General features: G+C 34.1%; 1 protein-coding gene across 1 annotated transcript in view; it reads right to left on the reverse strand.

The window, feature by feature from the left end:
• Positions 1-17,670, reverse strand: part of rk (G-protein coupled receptor rickets) — a 35,599-nt gene that overhangs the window by 3,910 nt on the left and 14,019 nt on the right. The window contains exons 3-13 of the mRNA XM_081982116.1: positions 6,794-6,865; positions 5,844-5,915; positions 3,889-3,960; positions 3,171-3,314; positions 1,788-1,859; positions 1,181-1,252; positions 1,037-1,105; positions 728-871; positions 487-627; positions 243-308; positions 37-180 (exon numbers count right to left, since the gene is read on the reverse strand). Of these exons, the coding sequence (XP_081838242.1) occupies positions 37-180; positions 243-308; positions 487-627; positions 728-871; positions 1,037-1,105; positions 1,181-1,252; positions 1,788-1,859; positions 3,171-3,314; positions 3,889-3,960; positions 5,844-5,915; positions 6,794-6,865 (1,068 nt within the window). The remainder of the gene's footprint in view (positions 1-36; positions 181-242; positions 309-486; positions 628-727; positions 872-1,036; positions 1,106-1,180; positions 1,253-1,787; positions 1,860-3,170; positions 3,315-3,888; positions 3,961-5,843; positions 5,916-6,793; positions 6,866-17,670) is intronic.

The raw sequence follows: 17,670 nt of genomic DNA on the forward strand, positions 1-17,670 counted from the left end.
AATTTGCAAGTTTCCTCGTAAGAAATTGTTACTTACAAGACTTGCAGTCGAGATAAATTAAAGAACGCGTCGTAAGGAATATATTGAATCTGATTATGTGCTAATAATAGATCGTGCATCTGGTACATCCCGCGAAACGGCTTACCTTCAATAGATTTTATAAAATTGCTTGCCAAATCTCTAGAAATAATTAATTTTTTAGTTAAATTTGTGTGAGATATTAATTAGGGAGGGGTACTTACAATACTCTAATTTCCTGGCACTTGTTTAGGTCTGGCACTTCTTCTAGTTTGTTGGACTTTACGTCTCTGAAATGAAACACATTTTTTAAGTTTTAAAGAAGTGTGCTTTTACAACTAAAAAGTTTTAATAGTGTTGGAAAATTAATTACTGCAACGATTTACTTACAGCTACAAAAAAACTTAGGTTCAAAAAATGTATATTTTAAAGTGTTTTTAAAAGTGCTCTGAAAGAACAAACACTTACAAACTTTTCAGTTTGGGACAAAAACTGCATATAGATGAAGGAACGTGGCTTAGTCCGGATCTATCGACCCTTAAAACTTCGAGGGAACTAGTTCCATTCAAATTAGGGAACGTTGACAACTCTTTGGCATCGGACAGGATGCTGAAAAGACCTTATGTTGAGATACTTGGCACAGTTTAAAGAACTTTTCATAACAGTAAATTAAAATAAAGCAAAGAAAAAATTGGAATATAATACTTGCAGCTTTCGAAGTCGTGGTAAATGAGAAAACGCTTGAGAATCCACAGCCACTAGTGGATTTCCTCTCAGTTCGAGTAAAGCAAGTGCCGGTGTTTGTTGCAATAATCCTCCGGCTATGTACTTAATCCTATTTCCTGAGATTGACCTGAAATTTGTGAGAACAATACAGATATAATGACTTGACAAGTTTTACGATCATAAACTTTGAAACTTAAAACAATCGAGTTTAGTTTTAAAGTTGAAGTGGTTGCAATATTTGTTAGATGGCAAACAAAGTTGACACGAAAACATAGATGATTTAGAGACTTACAGTTCTTGGAGGTCCGGAAGTTTAGTAATCGCTGAAGGAATTTGTGTGAGGAAGTTGTCATCCAGTTCCCTGGAACAAACATTATTTATTGCTTCAAATTTAAACAAGTGTGTATCGTACAATCTGAAGTTATGAAATACTTACAAAATTCTTAAGGAACTTAACGGAACAAAAGCGTTCTCATCAATGTGCATTACTTGATTTCTCTTTAACAACCTAAAACAACAAATAGATTTTTAGTTCAACTCCTTTAAAACCCATTAATAAAGATTGCCCAGTAGATTTTTTTTGGGTCAAGGGACAGGAAGCTTTAAGATTGCGTCTTTCAGATATATAGCTTTTCCATGTTTACTGTGTTTGATCGCGTGTGACCAGTTAACGACATGGTTACACAATTTCAGCTTTTTTGGAGCTTTCAATCTGCTACCTTTATTAATTTTCTTGTCACAAGTTTGTCAGGTACTAAACCGTAATTTATGTATAGAAATTGTATCGCGTTTCCCAGGCTGCAAACTTTTTTCCTTAAGTCGCTCAAAAAGGGCTTAGCTTTAATTATACGGGATCTGTTTTTCTTTGAAAGACCGTAAATCAAAATCGAAAAATGCCTTAGAATCTTAATTACCAATTTACCAAACACGATTAATGTCTTTCCAAACATTGACTCAACAGGAAAACTAATTAATTTTAACTGAATTGTCGAGTGATTATTAAACAGGCTAAAGAGTTTAAAAGGGATAAAATCAATACTTACAGAATCAAAAGGCTGGGCATGGACGGGAACGATTCAGCCGTGATACTTGATATTTGGTTTCCAGCAGCATTCCTAAAAAACCAGTTTAAAGTTACTGTTGACATAATTTGTTTAGGTTAAGCCAGAACAAACGAAAATACGAAAAAATCACTTTCAAAAAATGGGGACATCCTGTACATGCATACATTATAAAATGATAAACGATAATATTAGTCAGACACTACTTGTAGCGGGCAAATCCCGAGTTTCCCCTATTTGTCAAACATATATCATATTCGTTGAATAATATGGTCGTATATCAGAGAGTTGGGGGGGTGATTATCGACCTTTTAGGCACATCATTTTTTTCGCAAAAGTCTGAAAATTTAACATTGTCGTTTCAGTAAATTGTATTATCTTTTCTAGGGTAGAAAAGTTTCGACTGGTGATTTATCGGTTTAACTCGTGACTACGATTCTGATGTGTATATAAAATTTTACATGATATTTAAACTAATACATTTTTATAAATTACGATATTGTTCAATCAGTATTGTGGTGAAATATGGACATTCACCCACGGCAGCTTTTATTGTCCTGAAAAAAACTCATAAGCAGTCGTAAATAACGTTACAAACTGGCCAGATGTTCACAATAAAAGTCGCAATATATCACCCAATTAAAATAACTATACATTAAGTGATATTTCTTCCATACTTTAAATGGTTGTTTTGTCACCGAATGGTAAGCGAAATTTTGCAAGGTTTTATAGCGGCCTTTGCTTTTTCCAAATAATTATTCGCACACGTGATGGAAATCAACACAAATGTCATGAACGCAAAATTCAATCGCATTATGCCATTTTGCTTTACATAATTGAACCAATTACCGGCAGGTATTAACCGGTACTTGTAATAAATGTGTAGAATGCTCCTGCAATTTTAGTAAACGATAAAATCTCGGTTTAACATGATTACACTGTCCCTGAAAGTATCAACAATTCGGGTGATGAAATGAATTATGTATAGTACCGTTAATGAAATCAGTAACCATCAATTAGTACTTTGATTATCTTGCCCACTGTTGTATGGATTCAGTGCTGCAAGAGCATTATCAATGTTTAAGCAAAAAGATTACACGTTTTCCCTTTCTATTTTTGTAATTTACTTCTTGGTTTGGAGACAATTCTAGTAGGGATATACCAGCAATACAACCACAAAAGTTAGTAAGCACATAAATGTTTTAAAAAAAAAACCACACCAAACTACGAAGCATTAGTACTGGCAGCATTTACCAAATATAGACAATTAAACAAAAATTCTAGTGGTTTGTTTGGTCACTCTTGTCTTCTACGGTTTCTACCTGCTACGCAATGTTGTGTCTCATGCGAGCATTGTATACTCACAAAACTTCTAAACGTGGCAACGCAACCAACGCTTGCGTTGGCACTCTGCGCAGCATGTTGCCGTCAATACGCAAACTGCGCAGATTCGGCAAGGACTCAAACGCGTCGGATTCCAGGTGTCCTAAAGCATTGTTGCCAACTTGTCTATGCGAGATGAAATATCAATGAATCATTTTTAGCAATCGTGACGATATAGGCTAGTGTTAGACACATAATTGGTTAGTCACAGTTGTGTTAGACACATGGTGCATGGGTAATTGTGATGACAAGAATTCACCAGGAGACCAACAAATTTTTTATGACAAATATAAAAAAAAAACGTTTACACATTCAAAACATTTATCTTTCTCTTACTTTGCCTTTTGCCATAGTTGAAAGACACTTGATAATAAAGTTCTCTGGATAAAGGAATCATCACAGCCATATCTCCTAGTGAAAGGAGTCGAATTTATCATTATGTTGTTAAGAAAGATCTATGTTGGGATTCATCTTACTATTTGCTGATTTATTGCCAGATTGCCGATTCAATAAAAAGTCACAACATTTCAGCGTCTTCAAGTGAAAGCAAATATGGGGCGCCATAATAAAAGGGAATATTTTCATGCTTGCCTGATTTGAAAAACTGGGAAAATATGTTTTTTTTTTGTTCAGAGAAAAAAAAAACATTTTGATTTATTATTGGGTGTAGAAATTATTTGTTTCTAAATATGATACTTACAAGGTTTGCAGTTTTACTAAAGGCTTGAGAGCTTCGGATGGAATATATTTCAGACCACAGTTTTGTAGAATCCTAAAAAAAAATTATGAACAATTATAGGAAACAAACACAGTTAAAACTAAACTAGTAATAAGAATTGGCAAGTATTGTTTTGCCCACTGAATTATATCCTGATAAGGCTTTATTTTGAAAATACAAAATGCTGTTTAAAAAATAATTACATATTTAGGAATGTCTCAACTAAATGGCAAATACGATTGCAGACATGAACAAACCGAATAGTCTCAGGTTTGAAATTGTGGGAAAATTCCATTTAGGGTAACATGATAGGTAAACTAAACGACTACTGATATTTTATGCTTGCGGTTTTCAGCTTGTTATCGTATAATCCACTTTCGTCCCCATTAGATCTACCAAGATTTGCGGAAACTGTTCGAAACGTCAATAAACCAATAAAGTGTACAAGTACCGGGCGACAGGTTTGAAGAATGACGGAGGCATAAACATGGATCGGAGATAAGAGCGAGATCCCATATTCGAGTTTTATTTATCTCCTTCCACGTTTATGGATACGTTTGGAAGAAAAATGAGACGAAGTTAATGTAAAATATTAGCCATGCTTAGCTCACAATGGATGTATAAAGTTTGGTTATCGGAAGGCATTAGGGATTCCGAGCGTTGGACATCCTTTTTAGGACAGTAGTGAGCACTGAATGAAGCTTTTCTTTGTTAATTTGGTCAAAATTAATGGACCTAAACAAGAACGGTTAAGTTTCGAAGATGAGGATCTGATAAAAACGCCTTATTATAGTAAACTTCCCAATTCGAAATGAATAATGCATCAAAGCATCCGATACTTTTCAATAAAAAATATTATGTCAATAAAAACGACAGAATTCCACAGATCATTAAGTAAACTGTTTGCTATTCCTTTTTAGGTTATACGAAATTTACATCAGGAAGCAGAATCTAAATCCCTATGAAAGGCTGTAAGTTTATGAGCACTTACCGAAATAACGCCAGCTAAGTTATAAAGACGATTTGCAATGTCGCGTAACGTCTTAGCCCTGTTAAATCAGACCTAGTGGGTCACAGAAAATTTACTCACTTTATTTGCGCAACCGATCATAAATAACCTGACTAGTTGGATCAAATAAACTAAATGGCCTGGAGCCAAGCGGTTGCACATACTAGAAAAGGATTAAACTCTTCTCTTATCGCCACTGTCCTATCCCAAATGGGTCAACACTATGACCTGCATTTATAAGGCACTATAAACCGGCTATAGGGTTCCACATAAAATGTAATTTAAAATTTGAACTGGATGAAACTTGTACATATAGAGTGGATATTAGAGCACCGGTCCATATGGAACCAGTGCACTCGATGAAAATGGCTTTGGGTTTTAAGGGCGATGTTTAGGGGTTAATTGTGCGGAATGATCAGGAATATAACGAGAATTGAAAAATATAGCTGGTACTTATTATACTAATTTACATAAAGTTGAGACTGAAGAAGCATAAAAATTGTGATTTGTATGTTTCTGGCTCTACTGATCATAAACTGGGTAAAGGATGGTTAAATTAACTATAATCTCGCTTCCTCTCCAATCCTGTAAACTGAAAAATGCACATTCATTTTGCTTAAATCATTTAAAGCTGACTTTCACCACTCCCTATATAAATCAAATCGATGTCATGTCCGTTAATTGAGCTGGCGAATCCCATCCTGCCAGTCATGAATGGCTGTCACTCGAAAAATTGAGACCGGGAGTGTTTCGGCAACTAATTGAGCCATTTTCATTATATGGCAATTTTCCCCTAAATTTAGTTTTGCCGTCCAAACGAATCATCTTCATTAATATCCTGCGCACAGTTGAAAATTGCCTAAACACTTAACAATAGGCCAACCACCAACTAATTCTAAAAGTTTTTTGCTGAAAACATGATACTTACAGTCTTTTAAGTTGAGTATTTTTGGCAAAAGTCTTGGGGTGAATACTGTCTAACTTGTTTGCTGATAATATCCTGAAAAAGTTTAAATTAATAGATATAAGTGAAATTGGTACGGTAAATAAGGCGTATAAGTTAATAAATTCTACTAAATCAGATTTTTTATTTACTATAGTTTTATGAGGTTGATAACTCCTGACTGTCTTTAGTTTCAATCAGCAAAACTCTACAGATTATTGCTTATCCGAATAAATAAATATGATATGGACAACCAAAGTTCTTACGGTACGTCTCTCAAAACTTTGGATAATCTTTCATGGTTAATAATAGCGAAATGCACTTTGCCAATATTTCTGATTGGATCGATTGCCGAAATGAACGTAATAAAGTTGCTATAGAAGCAGCCAAGTAAAACTTCATTAAACGGACAATAATTCTTTGGCTGCGTCTGGCGTTCTGGACTGAGCTATTCATCGAGAAACCCAGACAAATTTGGCAAAAAAATTGCTGGAATCCATACGTTCCGATATAATAAATTGGCTCATTTTCACTTCAGTTTTGCCAAAAAGAGAGAATCTGCATTCAACTCAATTTACGGAATTGCAGTTGTAAACGTGGAACGATCCAATTTATAAATCCATTCGTATGTCCAGCGACTTTACGACGCTTCTTGAGGAATCTCCTTTTACGCAGACTTATTTGACAGCAAGTCTCAAGCAGGATCGTAAAGTGATTGAGAAGATGCGATATGAAGTATATGGCTATTGAGCGTAATGTGTCTGTCTTCGGTGCTCCTTTATAGACTCTGAGGGTTAAGGTCCTTTCAACATATTACTCGCCCTAATCAGATAGGAGAGAAAACGTTCACTGTTTGTTTCAATTTCGGATTTTTCTGCCTCCAGAACGCTAGTTCAAGATTCTTTATTGAACTTAAATATAAAAGTTATACTTACAGCTCTTCCAGGTTTAGAAAATGCCACAGTGACGTCTCATTTAGATGGGTGACATTATTACTACTTAAATCCCTGAAACAAAAATAAGCTGTCAAACAAACACATTTAAGGAGAGACAAAATAGGTTATAAATAAAGTCGTGTTATTCCTTATCCGAAACTTTGAGATTGCCCCTTCGTATCGGGCTAATGCGTCTCAAACACAACGCCTTACATTTCTATATTCACGCAGAAAATACCAGTTTAAATCACGCGATTTGTCAAATTAACGGCTGCCTCTGTTACACACGCCCGTTTTGCCTCGAAAAAAATCTATAAAAAGAACTGGGGGGTTTTAATAAAAAAGACTCTAAGTCTTTTTTACGACGCTTCAGTATAACCGTGAATTCCATTTTATAGCTCCCAAAGAGTCCAAAAAAACTTTCTGCTCTAACAAGGTTATTTAATGCGGCAGCATACGGCTTTAATTCGCTATTTTATTTAAAAGAGTGAGATTTATGCTGTAGTAAAAATTTCAAATGTTGGTAGGTATTACTGTTTAACATGATCCACTAAAAATTGTAGTAACGTTTTTGATAAGGTTACAAATGCAATGTCCATCCATTACAATAGGAAATTACCCTAACCTAACAACTTATATCAAAATTCAATTATAAAAAATAAAAAAGGTAAGTGCATACTTTGTTTGATAATCAATAACATATCAAGCCAGTTTTGCATGCGTGAGAGAACAGAAAGTTGCACGGTGTCATTTGTATTTTTTCTTACGTCAAAATCAATGCAAAGTTGCCCAAAAAATGAAATTGGGTAACGAAATACTTTACACTATAATTGCCAAAGATTTATAGTCTAGTATAGAATAATCTTCTGAAAGTACAGAAAATACCATTAAAGAAGTGATTGGTTTCAAAGTAACTTTAACATTTACGTAAAAAATATAAAAAAAGAACTTTTCTAGAAAATTACGTACATTCTTCATCTAGTGAACCAATATTTGCCAAATTTACCAAAATCGATGGCTCCTTGAAAACAAAACATACCCTGCACTAAAACAGGCCATAAATCCTAGTCGAACACCTACAGAAAACTAGGTTATCCCATTAAAGTTTGGTTTAAAGAAAAAAGCTAGCATCATAACAGAAAATGGATTGGGTTAACGAACTACACAGTTTCGGTTGGCCCAATCTCGATATACTGTTCGATCCGATCAGGGTCTCGTCCTTGGACGGACAAAGAGCGAAGCACCATTTCCAGGACAGCAAAGAGTCCCGATGATAAATTACTCTAAAATCCATCTTTTCTTGCTCGGCGGGAAAAGCATATTGAGGAAAATGTCAACTTCTCATGTGCGTCGACAATTACGTTGTATTATAAATGATGGCGTGAGTTGGGGTCGTAGGGAAAAAAATTAAGAGCCGCCCTTGTCCGTCAAAAGAACTTTGGAAGAGAAAAGCGATTTAATTCAGTTTAATTTTTCTCTGGATTAGTCGAGGGTCGTCTTGCAAAGACGGGTCTCTTTTTTGTTCTCGACGTTTGAAAATTTACATAATGTTTCTTAGTTCAACTTTTTGTGCGGTGATGGCGGCCGATTTTTGAATTGTTCATAACAAGCGATAGTAAGGAAGTTTGTGCCCAAAGTAAATTAGTATATGAAAAGGGTTTATATGTATACATTAGGAAGATTGCTATTTTACATAAAAACAACGAAAGAATTAGTCTGACAAATAACTGAAACAACAGATCTAATAAAAGTAGATTCACTATGATAACTGTACAAGTCCAAAAAGATCATCCATTGCTGTCAAGATGCCGGAACTAGTCGGAGAGCAGATAGTTTCTTATACAAAATGAATGCTGCTTTTCTTGGCAAACTACAATAATATATCTTTTTAAATGCCAATCTTTTTCGCCTAGATTTTAAGTAGATATGTTTCGTTCTTTCTGCCCTCCTGACAACAATTTATTGCCACTAATCTAGTGTTGCGGTCATTAATAAGGAAATAAAAGCGCTACTAAACAACCACATTAAGACAACTTCTTATTGATTGGACTGAAAATGTTAGCAGCTATTTGTGAATATTTTAATTGGTAAGTTTGAAAGGATTGGTGTTGGTTTGATTAAAGATGTGTGGTTACCTCGTCCTGAAAACTAATGAGCGATTATTTCCCAAGATCGTCAATCAACATAACTGAGGCGACACTTTCGAGATTCTTTAGCGCGAATTCTCAAATGGCTATTTGGTGCTATCATTATACCTAATAATGGCGAAAACTGCTTCACTCTGAACCGGTTGGTTTTTCGAGGAAGATCAATATTACGTAAAAACAGATTCAACTCCATTCTTGACGCACACATACATAACATACGATAAACTTGACATTTTACTCATCATCTGCCGTTACAAGCCGCAGCTAAAAAAACGCGACAATGCAATCATTAGTGGCTTTATGTTGTTAATATGTTGCGAGAATTCGCACCAAGGCAGGTGCAAGTTATGAAATCTTGAATCAGAGTATCACAAGAAGGACCAGTTTTACAGTTTCAAACAACATTTGAAAGCAAAACCCAAAGATTGATTGTTGCACAAAATCAGATAAAACAAATCATTCAAGTAACAATTGGATATATCCGGTTGATTGATGATATCGTCTTGAAGAAGACATGGTTCTGACGTGACTGTGTCAAATTTCAGTTGCAATAACCTAAAAATTATGTCGAAATAAAAACTAAAAAACGATTGTTGGCTTTATGGTACGGCGTGCAAACTTGTCTAGGATTTGTTGTTATTAGAACGTGACTTTTTTACTAGTTTATGGCTAAACTATTTGTTCATCTCAAATGCTTGAAATGCAATACTAAAATCGTTAATTGTCATACCTTATAATACTCATTAATAGCATATTTACACGCACGTGCCAATCGATGTTATTATCGTTAACATTTCTTCGCGTTTAACAACAACAGATACCGTTTTCCCTCTACTTAATTAAATAACCAGGTTGCGTTTTGGGTAAATTATTGTTGTCGATTCAGTTGAAAATAAAGTACTTGTAGTCATGCATGTAAATAAGGGTAATACATATTGTTGCATTACGCCAGAACAATTTAGGTTATGGACAGCATTTAAATTGGTTCAATTAATATTGATGTTACTTTATAGGAAGTACAGTTTTAAGCTCTATATAAAATATTTTATAGGACATTGTAATAAATTGAATGAAACAATGGCAGTAATGGCAGACACATTTCCAAAAATAAGTCTCGCGGATTAACTCTTGGGGCAGAATACGGTCTGAAAAATAACGCCCAATAATGATAATTCTCAAGTCTACGGACTACAATTTTCCAATTTTCTAAGCATGAAAACTTTTATTCGCTCCGCCATAACACTTTAGGCAACAACACAAAGAACTCGAGCAATAAAGATTGCAATAGAGATTCCCCTCTTATGCAGTTGAATTCTATAGAATGGAAAGAGAAACTTACTTTGAGATGCTTTCGAATAACGATAATTGGTTTGTTTACGTGAACAAACCCATTAATATTATTCAGATGAAACCAAGACGCCATCAAATAGAGGGATGAGAAGAGGTACATGTAGAGTCTTGAATCTATTCAAATGCTAATTTGGATCGGGCTTAAATGGCCACATTCAAGTCTTGTAATGGTTAAAAGTCCCCTAGAGAAATTGAACAAATTTCAAGTGGCGCTTAAATATTATGTATTACATTCGAAACTTCTTTAAAGTTTCAATCTTTTCTTCTAAATTCAGGTTTTGTTGGATTGCAAAACGTTAATGCACTTGTAAAAACATAAGCTGCAATAACAAACCATAACAGTAAAGCTAACCACAATGTTTTTAGGACATCAACTATTTGTTTTATCAAAAAGACTCAACATTTATTTGCGTTTGAAACAATCCAATAAATCTTAAACGCAATAAACCATAAATTTCTTAATTACATTTCCAGGAGGCTGGTGCATTCCATGCAAATACTTGTCATACTATTTGTTATTAAGACGTGGTATATAATAAATAGCAATTAAAGTTATGTTTATTAGTAGTTACTGCCTATTAATGGAACCATTACTGCACGGGCTTGTAGTGAAGATCTATTAAAAGCCGTGTTTTAGATGCAACTATGGCTATTACAATAACTTTGTAATTACGTTGGTGAAGGTTTATTATTACAATTTCAGACTAGTTGTATTTGCTTAACACAAAAAAGACTACCATTAAATTAGTATTAAAGTCTTGCTTTATTTAGAATTTTATTGGACATTTGATTTGCGGTGTTTGTTTACAATCATAACCTTAATTTGAATTTTTTTTTTTTGATACACTCTGGATAACGTAACAAATTGTTACCGTAATTTTGACCAAACGCTTAACGCAAATTAGCAGTTTTGAACTATTTGAAACTGCATTTTACTAAAAAAAAGTAAATGAAAATAGTTGTTGAAATCGGTTAAATGTCTATCATCAGACCAAAGACTTAACAAACATATTGACATAAAAAACTACGGCTAAGGACAATGGACCATTCAGAAAGTCGGAAACTTGATCTAGAAAAAAAGTTGGCCGATAAACGACGACCTAAAGTTGGGAGCAACATAATGCCCCTCTAAGTAAAACATCAAAACCAATAATCGTGCAGACGAATGCCATTTTAGGATAGAGCTGATCAAATTGATTAAAGTTTTTGGAACTGCCCAAAGTCTAGCGTCTAGGCTTTTAAGATAAACAGAATAAATGTAGCCTTGGCATTGTACCTGCTTTGGATGTTTATATCCAAAAAAAAAAACAGGGAAAACTGGTAAAGGTTTACTGTTATGTAGGGTCATCCAGCTGGTAGCAAAGCACTTTCCTTATCTAAGTTTAACCTTGGAAAGTTCAGTGTTAATGTTAACTTTTCAAGTTGATGGAGTCAAGGAACAAGGAGAGACATTAAAATTTAAGGCCGTATTTTCCAGTTAAGCCAGTTAGGAAGTCTGAGTTCGGAAAATGAACCGTTTTGGAGTTTAGATTACGAAGCGGAGATTAAGTGCTTAGATAACTATATATCAAATAGGCTCATAGTCTCTGAAAGTTGAAACCAAATATACCTTTTTCTAGGAAAAGTTATTCTAGATAAGGGGTGTTTTGGACAACTCCCAAATTATCTGTCAGGAATTCGGAGTACAATATTTCATTTTTGCAGAAATAAATCCATTTGCGCATGCATGTCTGCTAAGTCAGATAAAATAAACGAAACTCTTAAACAAAGTATGTTCGAGCAGAAAATACAATTTCTCTTTTACTCAACGAGATAAGGTCCCAGACGTGCACTACATTTCCGCTTCGAATAAAAAGTCCAATATATTTACAAATTTATTCAAATTTGCTATTTGATGGCCAGCTGAAGGTTTACATTGACTTGAATTTAATAACACATGACTAAACAGGCATAGACATCTTATTAAATAATATTGATTTATAATTTAACAGAAAAACATCTTAATAAAATCACATAATTTTCATTGCATTAAGTCATTTACAGTGTTCCATGTACGGCCTGGTTGTGAACGTGGTGCATTAACGACCACCCGTGAGCTCTTGGCCATGTTTAACCCAAACAATTTAAATGCATTTGAAAAACGAATATACTCAAAAAAACTGGATTTTATGCTGCTTTGTGCAACTCGTAGCGCGGAAAGAAAAAACTTCCCAAAATGATATTATGTAAATGAACGCTTTATAATTTTTTGATTTATAATCGAAGAGGTTTCGGACCGCAATAAAGTTTCTTTCGCCAACATCGTGGGGAATCATTAATGCAACGCTGACAGTAGCATTATTGCCAGATGTAATTTATTATCCAATTCGGCTTTTTTTCGGAGGCATTTGGCCAAATCCTTTAACGCTTACAAACTCGTTCCAATGTTTCGTGCATCATCGCTTCGGAGCCCTTACTTAAGAAGGTTCGACATTTCCGTCACTTAATACTTTTAATCCTTGGATGTAAGGGTTTGGAGGAAACATACGTAAAAGGGAGAATGGCCTTTTCTCGAATTGAATAAACAAGACGAGATCGACTTTAAGGTAATTCGTTTGAAGGGGAAACAAGTTGCAGACGTGAAGAAAACACAAAAGAAACCCAAAGTGGATTTTCTTTTTGACTGTCACCAGAACCAGTGTTTTTCTTTAAACTTAAATTTGATTTTTTAGACTGAAATTCACATTCGGATAATTACTACTTGCCTGCTACAATTTATAAAGCTGTGTTAACATTTGTTGCATACAATCCCGACAAAAACATCGATGAAAACTTGCAGTAGAATGCTTAGGAAGAAAAGTGGACGACTGTATGTGACCCTCGAGCATAAAGAGAAATTTATTTTAATATAATCCGATAAAAGTTGCAAATAATGCAAAATCTCTTTGTGTTGCCGAACTTGTCATATATGTCTAACTAGGCGAGGCAAGTCGTAACGTTTGCACAATTGCTGAGTAATTTCCGAATCCGGAATTTGGAATCCTTAGGGAACTTTTATACTTACAACTTCCCGGCTTATACTGGGACCCATAAAATTGCAGTATTAATAAAGATCGAAATAAAATACTTACAACAAGGGAATTTTCTGTCCATAAAATTGTGAATTTTTCAGGAAGTGGTGAGTAAACATTATTTATTTTGACACAACCGCCAACCAGTTTCCAGAGAGTCGTTATAATATATTATTTTTATACTACTAACTACTCAAGGACACAATTTGATTGTTATCACGATTCGGGATTACCATAGTTCAAAACGATCATCAGCTTTGTAACGCTCTAAATTTCCTGATTTTACACTGAATATAAACTAGGAACAAGCAAACTGCGGAAGTTTTACTTGAACGGTTATCACGATACTCTGTGTAACTTAGGTGATTTGTCTAACTAGGTTAGACGAGGCAGTATCTTACTGAATGAAATTAGCGAATCTTGCTTTATTTGTACTGTTCTTCAGTCTAATTTTAAATTAAATCTCTCCTCCAGAGTCTAGATTATTGATTAGCTTAAAAAAATTGTATATACAAGTTAGTTTGATGCCCGTTAAAATGTCAAAAGCTAATGAATTTTAATTGGGCGCGTGAAACCGAATTTATAATTCATTAAGCACGATTTATGCGCATATTTTCAAAAATTGTCAGCGGGCTCGTTGCCAAATTGTAAATGATAGCGGCGCTTCATTAAAATATGAGATTTTTGGAATGCATGCCAGGAACGATGATGCGAAATTGGTACTTTGCACTGGGTACGTTTTTTAACCGTCAAAAAATATGTTAAAATTGCAACAATCATACAGGGTGACGCCAAAAAACGTCAGACTAAAATAAGTAAGACGCAAATCGGGCTACAAAACTGGTCCGGTCTTAAGACGATAATTTTCAAGACTTGATTTTTTTAAGCTTGCATATTAACCCGATTTAACATTTATAGATTTGTATTTATGGATTTTGTGCTGTAAGTTGGATGGCTTAGGTCAGCAGTACAAAATTAGGTTAATTTTGACACATCTGAACTAAGCATACCATGTCAATTAGAACAACAAGATTTTATAAATTAGATTACAGACTTATAAGTAGTTATTCAGTCTTAAATGGTCAGAAATATTCAAATAACTTTATCGATGGAACACTGAATTCAAATGGTTTCACAGAAAGATGGAACGTACTGCTTTGAATTGCTTATAGAGGACATAGGTATTAAAATTTTAAAAATTGTCACATGGTTCTGCTTAAGGTTCGAGTTTATTTCAGCTTTTCGAAGAAAAAAAATGTTTAATTTAACAACATAAGTAAACCAATGGTACTAAAAAAGAATCCTTCGACGCCATTGTACAAGAAAAGCATCAAGAAAGAAAGCGGTTCCGATACATAAAAACCTCAGTATCTTCACTTCCGAAATTGCATTTGCCGAAAGTTAAGGAAAATGCAAACGTTTATCCGAGGTCAGTGGTTTTTCCTACCAAATTACTTTAAGGATTTTGGAAATTAGAACAAACTGCTCGACCGACTGTGTTATCCGTTAATTGAACTCGGCACCTAAAAACCGAAACATTAGCCAAGTTTGCTGGAAAACTTTGGATTAATATTTCTTACGCCAAACTGCACGGATACTTCGACTTGAATTTCTTTTAAGAATTAGTTGTTGCTGAGGATAATGGATTTTCTACGGCAAAGGGTGTCAAGTACCTTAAGTCAAACCCCGTTTTCAAAAACTGTAGGTATTCAATCAGTTGTAGGCTCTTTGAAAAGTTGCAATCAAAACTCCCCAGTGTTTAATCATCCCCCTTTTTTTCTTCCACTGGCTATACAAGTTTAGGTTTCCTCCTACATCATTGGGGAATACCCTTGGACCTAAAAAGTTCTGGCTTGCATTTACCAACTCTCCCAAGGCAGTCATCTAAGCCGGTAATATTGATTGACCGGAAGTAACCTTTTAATTTCAGCAGCTTTAAATACTAGGACAGAAAAAATCTATTTAAAAAATGTCCCCTAAAAAAACGCTAAATCGGAAAAGTTTTAAATTCCATGTGAGAGTTAGGCGGCAACCTTTGGCAATATAGAACGAAAATAAAAAGCGTTAGACCGTTCTGCTTTCCACACAAATCAGGGTATAAAACCACTTGAACCGCTTTGTGTGTCTCTTTTGGGCTGTTTCCTGTATATAAAAAGCACCCCTGACAGATGCGTAACAAAGTTTAGACTCATCTGTTATGCCTGCCATAACCTCTGTCATTCTACTGATACACCAAAGTTATACTGCATATCAGAAAAATCTATGTAATACGGTTTAATTTATGTGATAAAAATCTGTTACGAAAACAGCATGTTTATATACATACACGATTTTTCATTTTCATTCTTCCAATTTATAATACTGTTGCCCAGCTGGTGGAAAAGCGAAAATGAATGGGGTTCGTAATATTAAATCTTATTTGGAATTTCTCACCTACATTTATTAATATTTAAACGACATATTACGAATGTTAACAGCGCTCTGCAAATTAATTTCATGCCTTGATATGTTCATAATATTGCCTTATGCTGGTACTAAACCGTTTTGCAAAGAAAATATCGATTGGGCCTTAATTTTATTATGGCGAACATATTAATCTAAAAATTCTTTTAAAACATTGGATGTCGACTGTAAAATAGTCTCAAATTGATTTTAAATGTCACCCCTAGACACCAAATTCTATGTATAAAACAAGTTTTCACAACTATATCGAAAGTAGTATTCTTAATTATTGCTTTATGGATATTAATTAGTAATTTTTGGGACATCCTGTATACACAGCTGTATAGTGCATCATAATCTGTTGCTGCCAGGTTTTTAAAAATTACACCAACCCACGTCAAAGTGTAAAATCCCATTTTTATTTCTTTTTAATGGGTTACATGGCGGTTAACGCCAATAACTTAAAAAAGGCAGAATGAGAGCATTCGCCTGTTTTTTTTTTTAATTTTAAAAAATTAAGTCACCTTTAATCTATACAATAACGATTATTGGATTCACTTTTATTAAAACAATATCCACTAATTATATGCACAAGTGATTACTGTATTTTTTATGACCGAAAATCCTGGTTAAACTAGAACAACTAGTCAACAATAAGATACAAACTACCTACATCTTTTTGAATAATTACAGATATCTAAATATAACTGCCGTCGTTACCGAATTAAAATTTAAGAAGATGCCGGCCATTAAGACCGTGATTAATATCTACGATATTCATTCCGTCGTAATTATGGTTAACTGGGTCTGATAATCTGGGCATTCCACTTACTTTGGGAATGTATTTCTGATCTCTGGATTTCCGATAAAATTTGGTCGGCAAAAGCAAACCGACACCCAACGCGCAAACTTAATGAACATAAAGTGTTTACTTACAGTGCTACCGCTAAACGCATTTTACTGTAATATTCATTTTTGATATGGGTGATTGATTTTAAAATTTTAACAATAAATTATTTATACTTGCGCATTTTTTATTTTAAAAATTTCTGTTTTAAGTATTAATCAAGGATCGTGGAGCAGTAAATTTAAACGCAAAATGATTGTAATTTACAGCTTTAATGTGCCACAATACGAACTTAAATCACTACTGAAATAGCATTATACTTCACCTCATCCAAAAGCGCTCCGCACTGGATGATTTACAAGCAGAATGGTGCTTCTTACTAATTTTATTAACCTCATAGCTCGATGCTAAATTAATATTAACGATCCCACATTCCTGTACTTTGTATTAATTACAGTTTTAGCAATTCCCTCTTCAGTTATATTAAACGACACTATAAATTAATTTAAAACGTTTTGCTGCACGCCTTATTAATCTAAAGGATTGGAATTATAATACTGCGTCAAAGCTGCATGGTGTGCATTAAATTAACCAACAGTACATGCCAAAATGTTTGTATTTATAGTAGATTTACATGTAGTGAATTCCGAAAAACATATTATTTTCATTTAGAAAATAACATTTTGCACATTGTATCTACAGCCAGACAATAGTTGCAAAAACGCTAAATTTATAACTTCAAACCCAACTTTTAACGAAGAAATTTATAACTTGCAACAAAATTCTCCGAATGTATAAAAGTGTGTTATATTATTATTAAACCAAGTTTCATCATGATCGGTTAATAAGGAGCTCAGCTCTGACCCTTATTAAGATAAGCGAATAAGGAGATAGAGCTTAGCTACTAATCTATAGTTAATAATTTACGGTAACTGTATTTACTAAAGGTATTGTTGTTATCTATACAATTCAATCTTTGCAATACAAATAATAATAGAGTATCTGTAACAAACGATTGGCAATTAAACTGTTTCCGAGATC

The sequence above is a fragment of the Ips typographus genome, linkage group LG6 (genome assembly GCF_016097725.1).
Source record: "Ips typographus isolate SLU linkage group LG6, UJ_Ityp_2.0, whole genome shotgun sequence".
In the NCBI taxonomy this organism is placed as follows: Eukaryota; Metazoa; Arthropoda; class Insecta; order Coleoptera; family Curculionidae; genus Ips; species Ips typographus.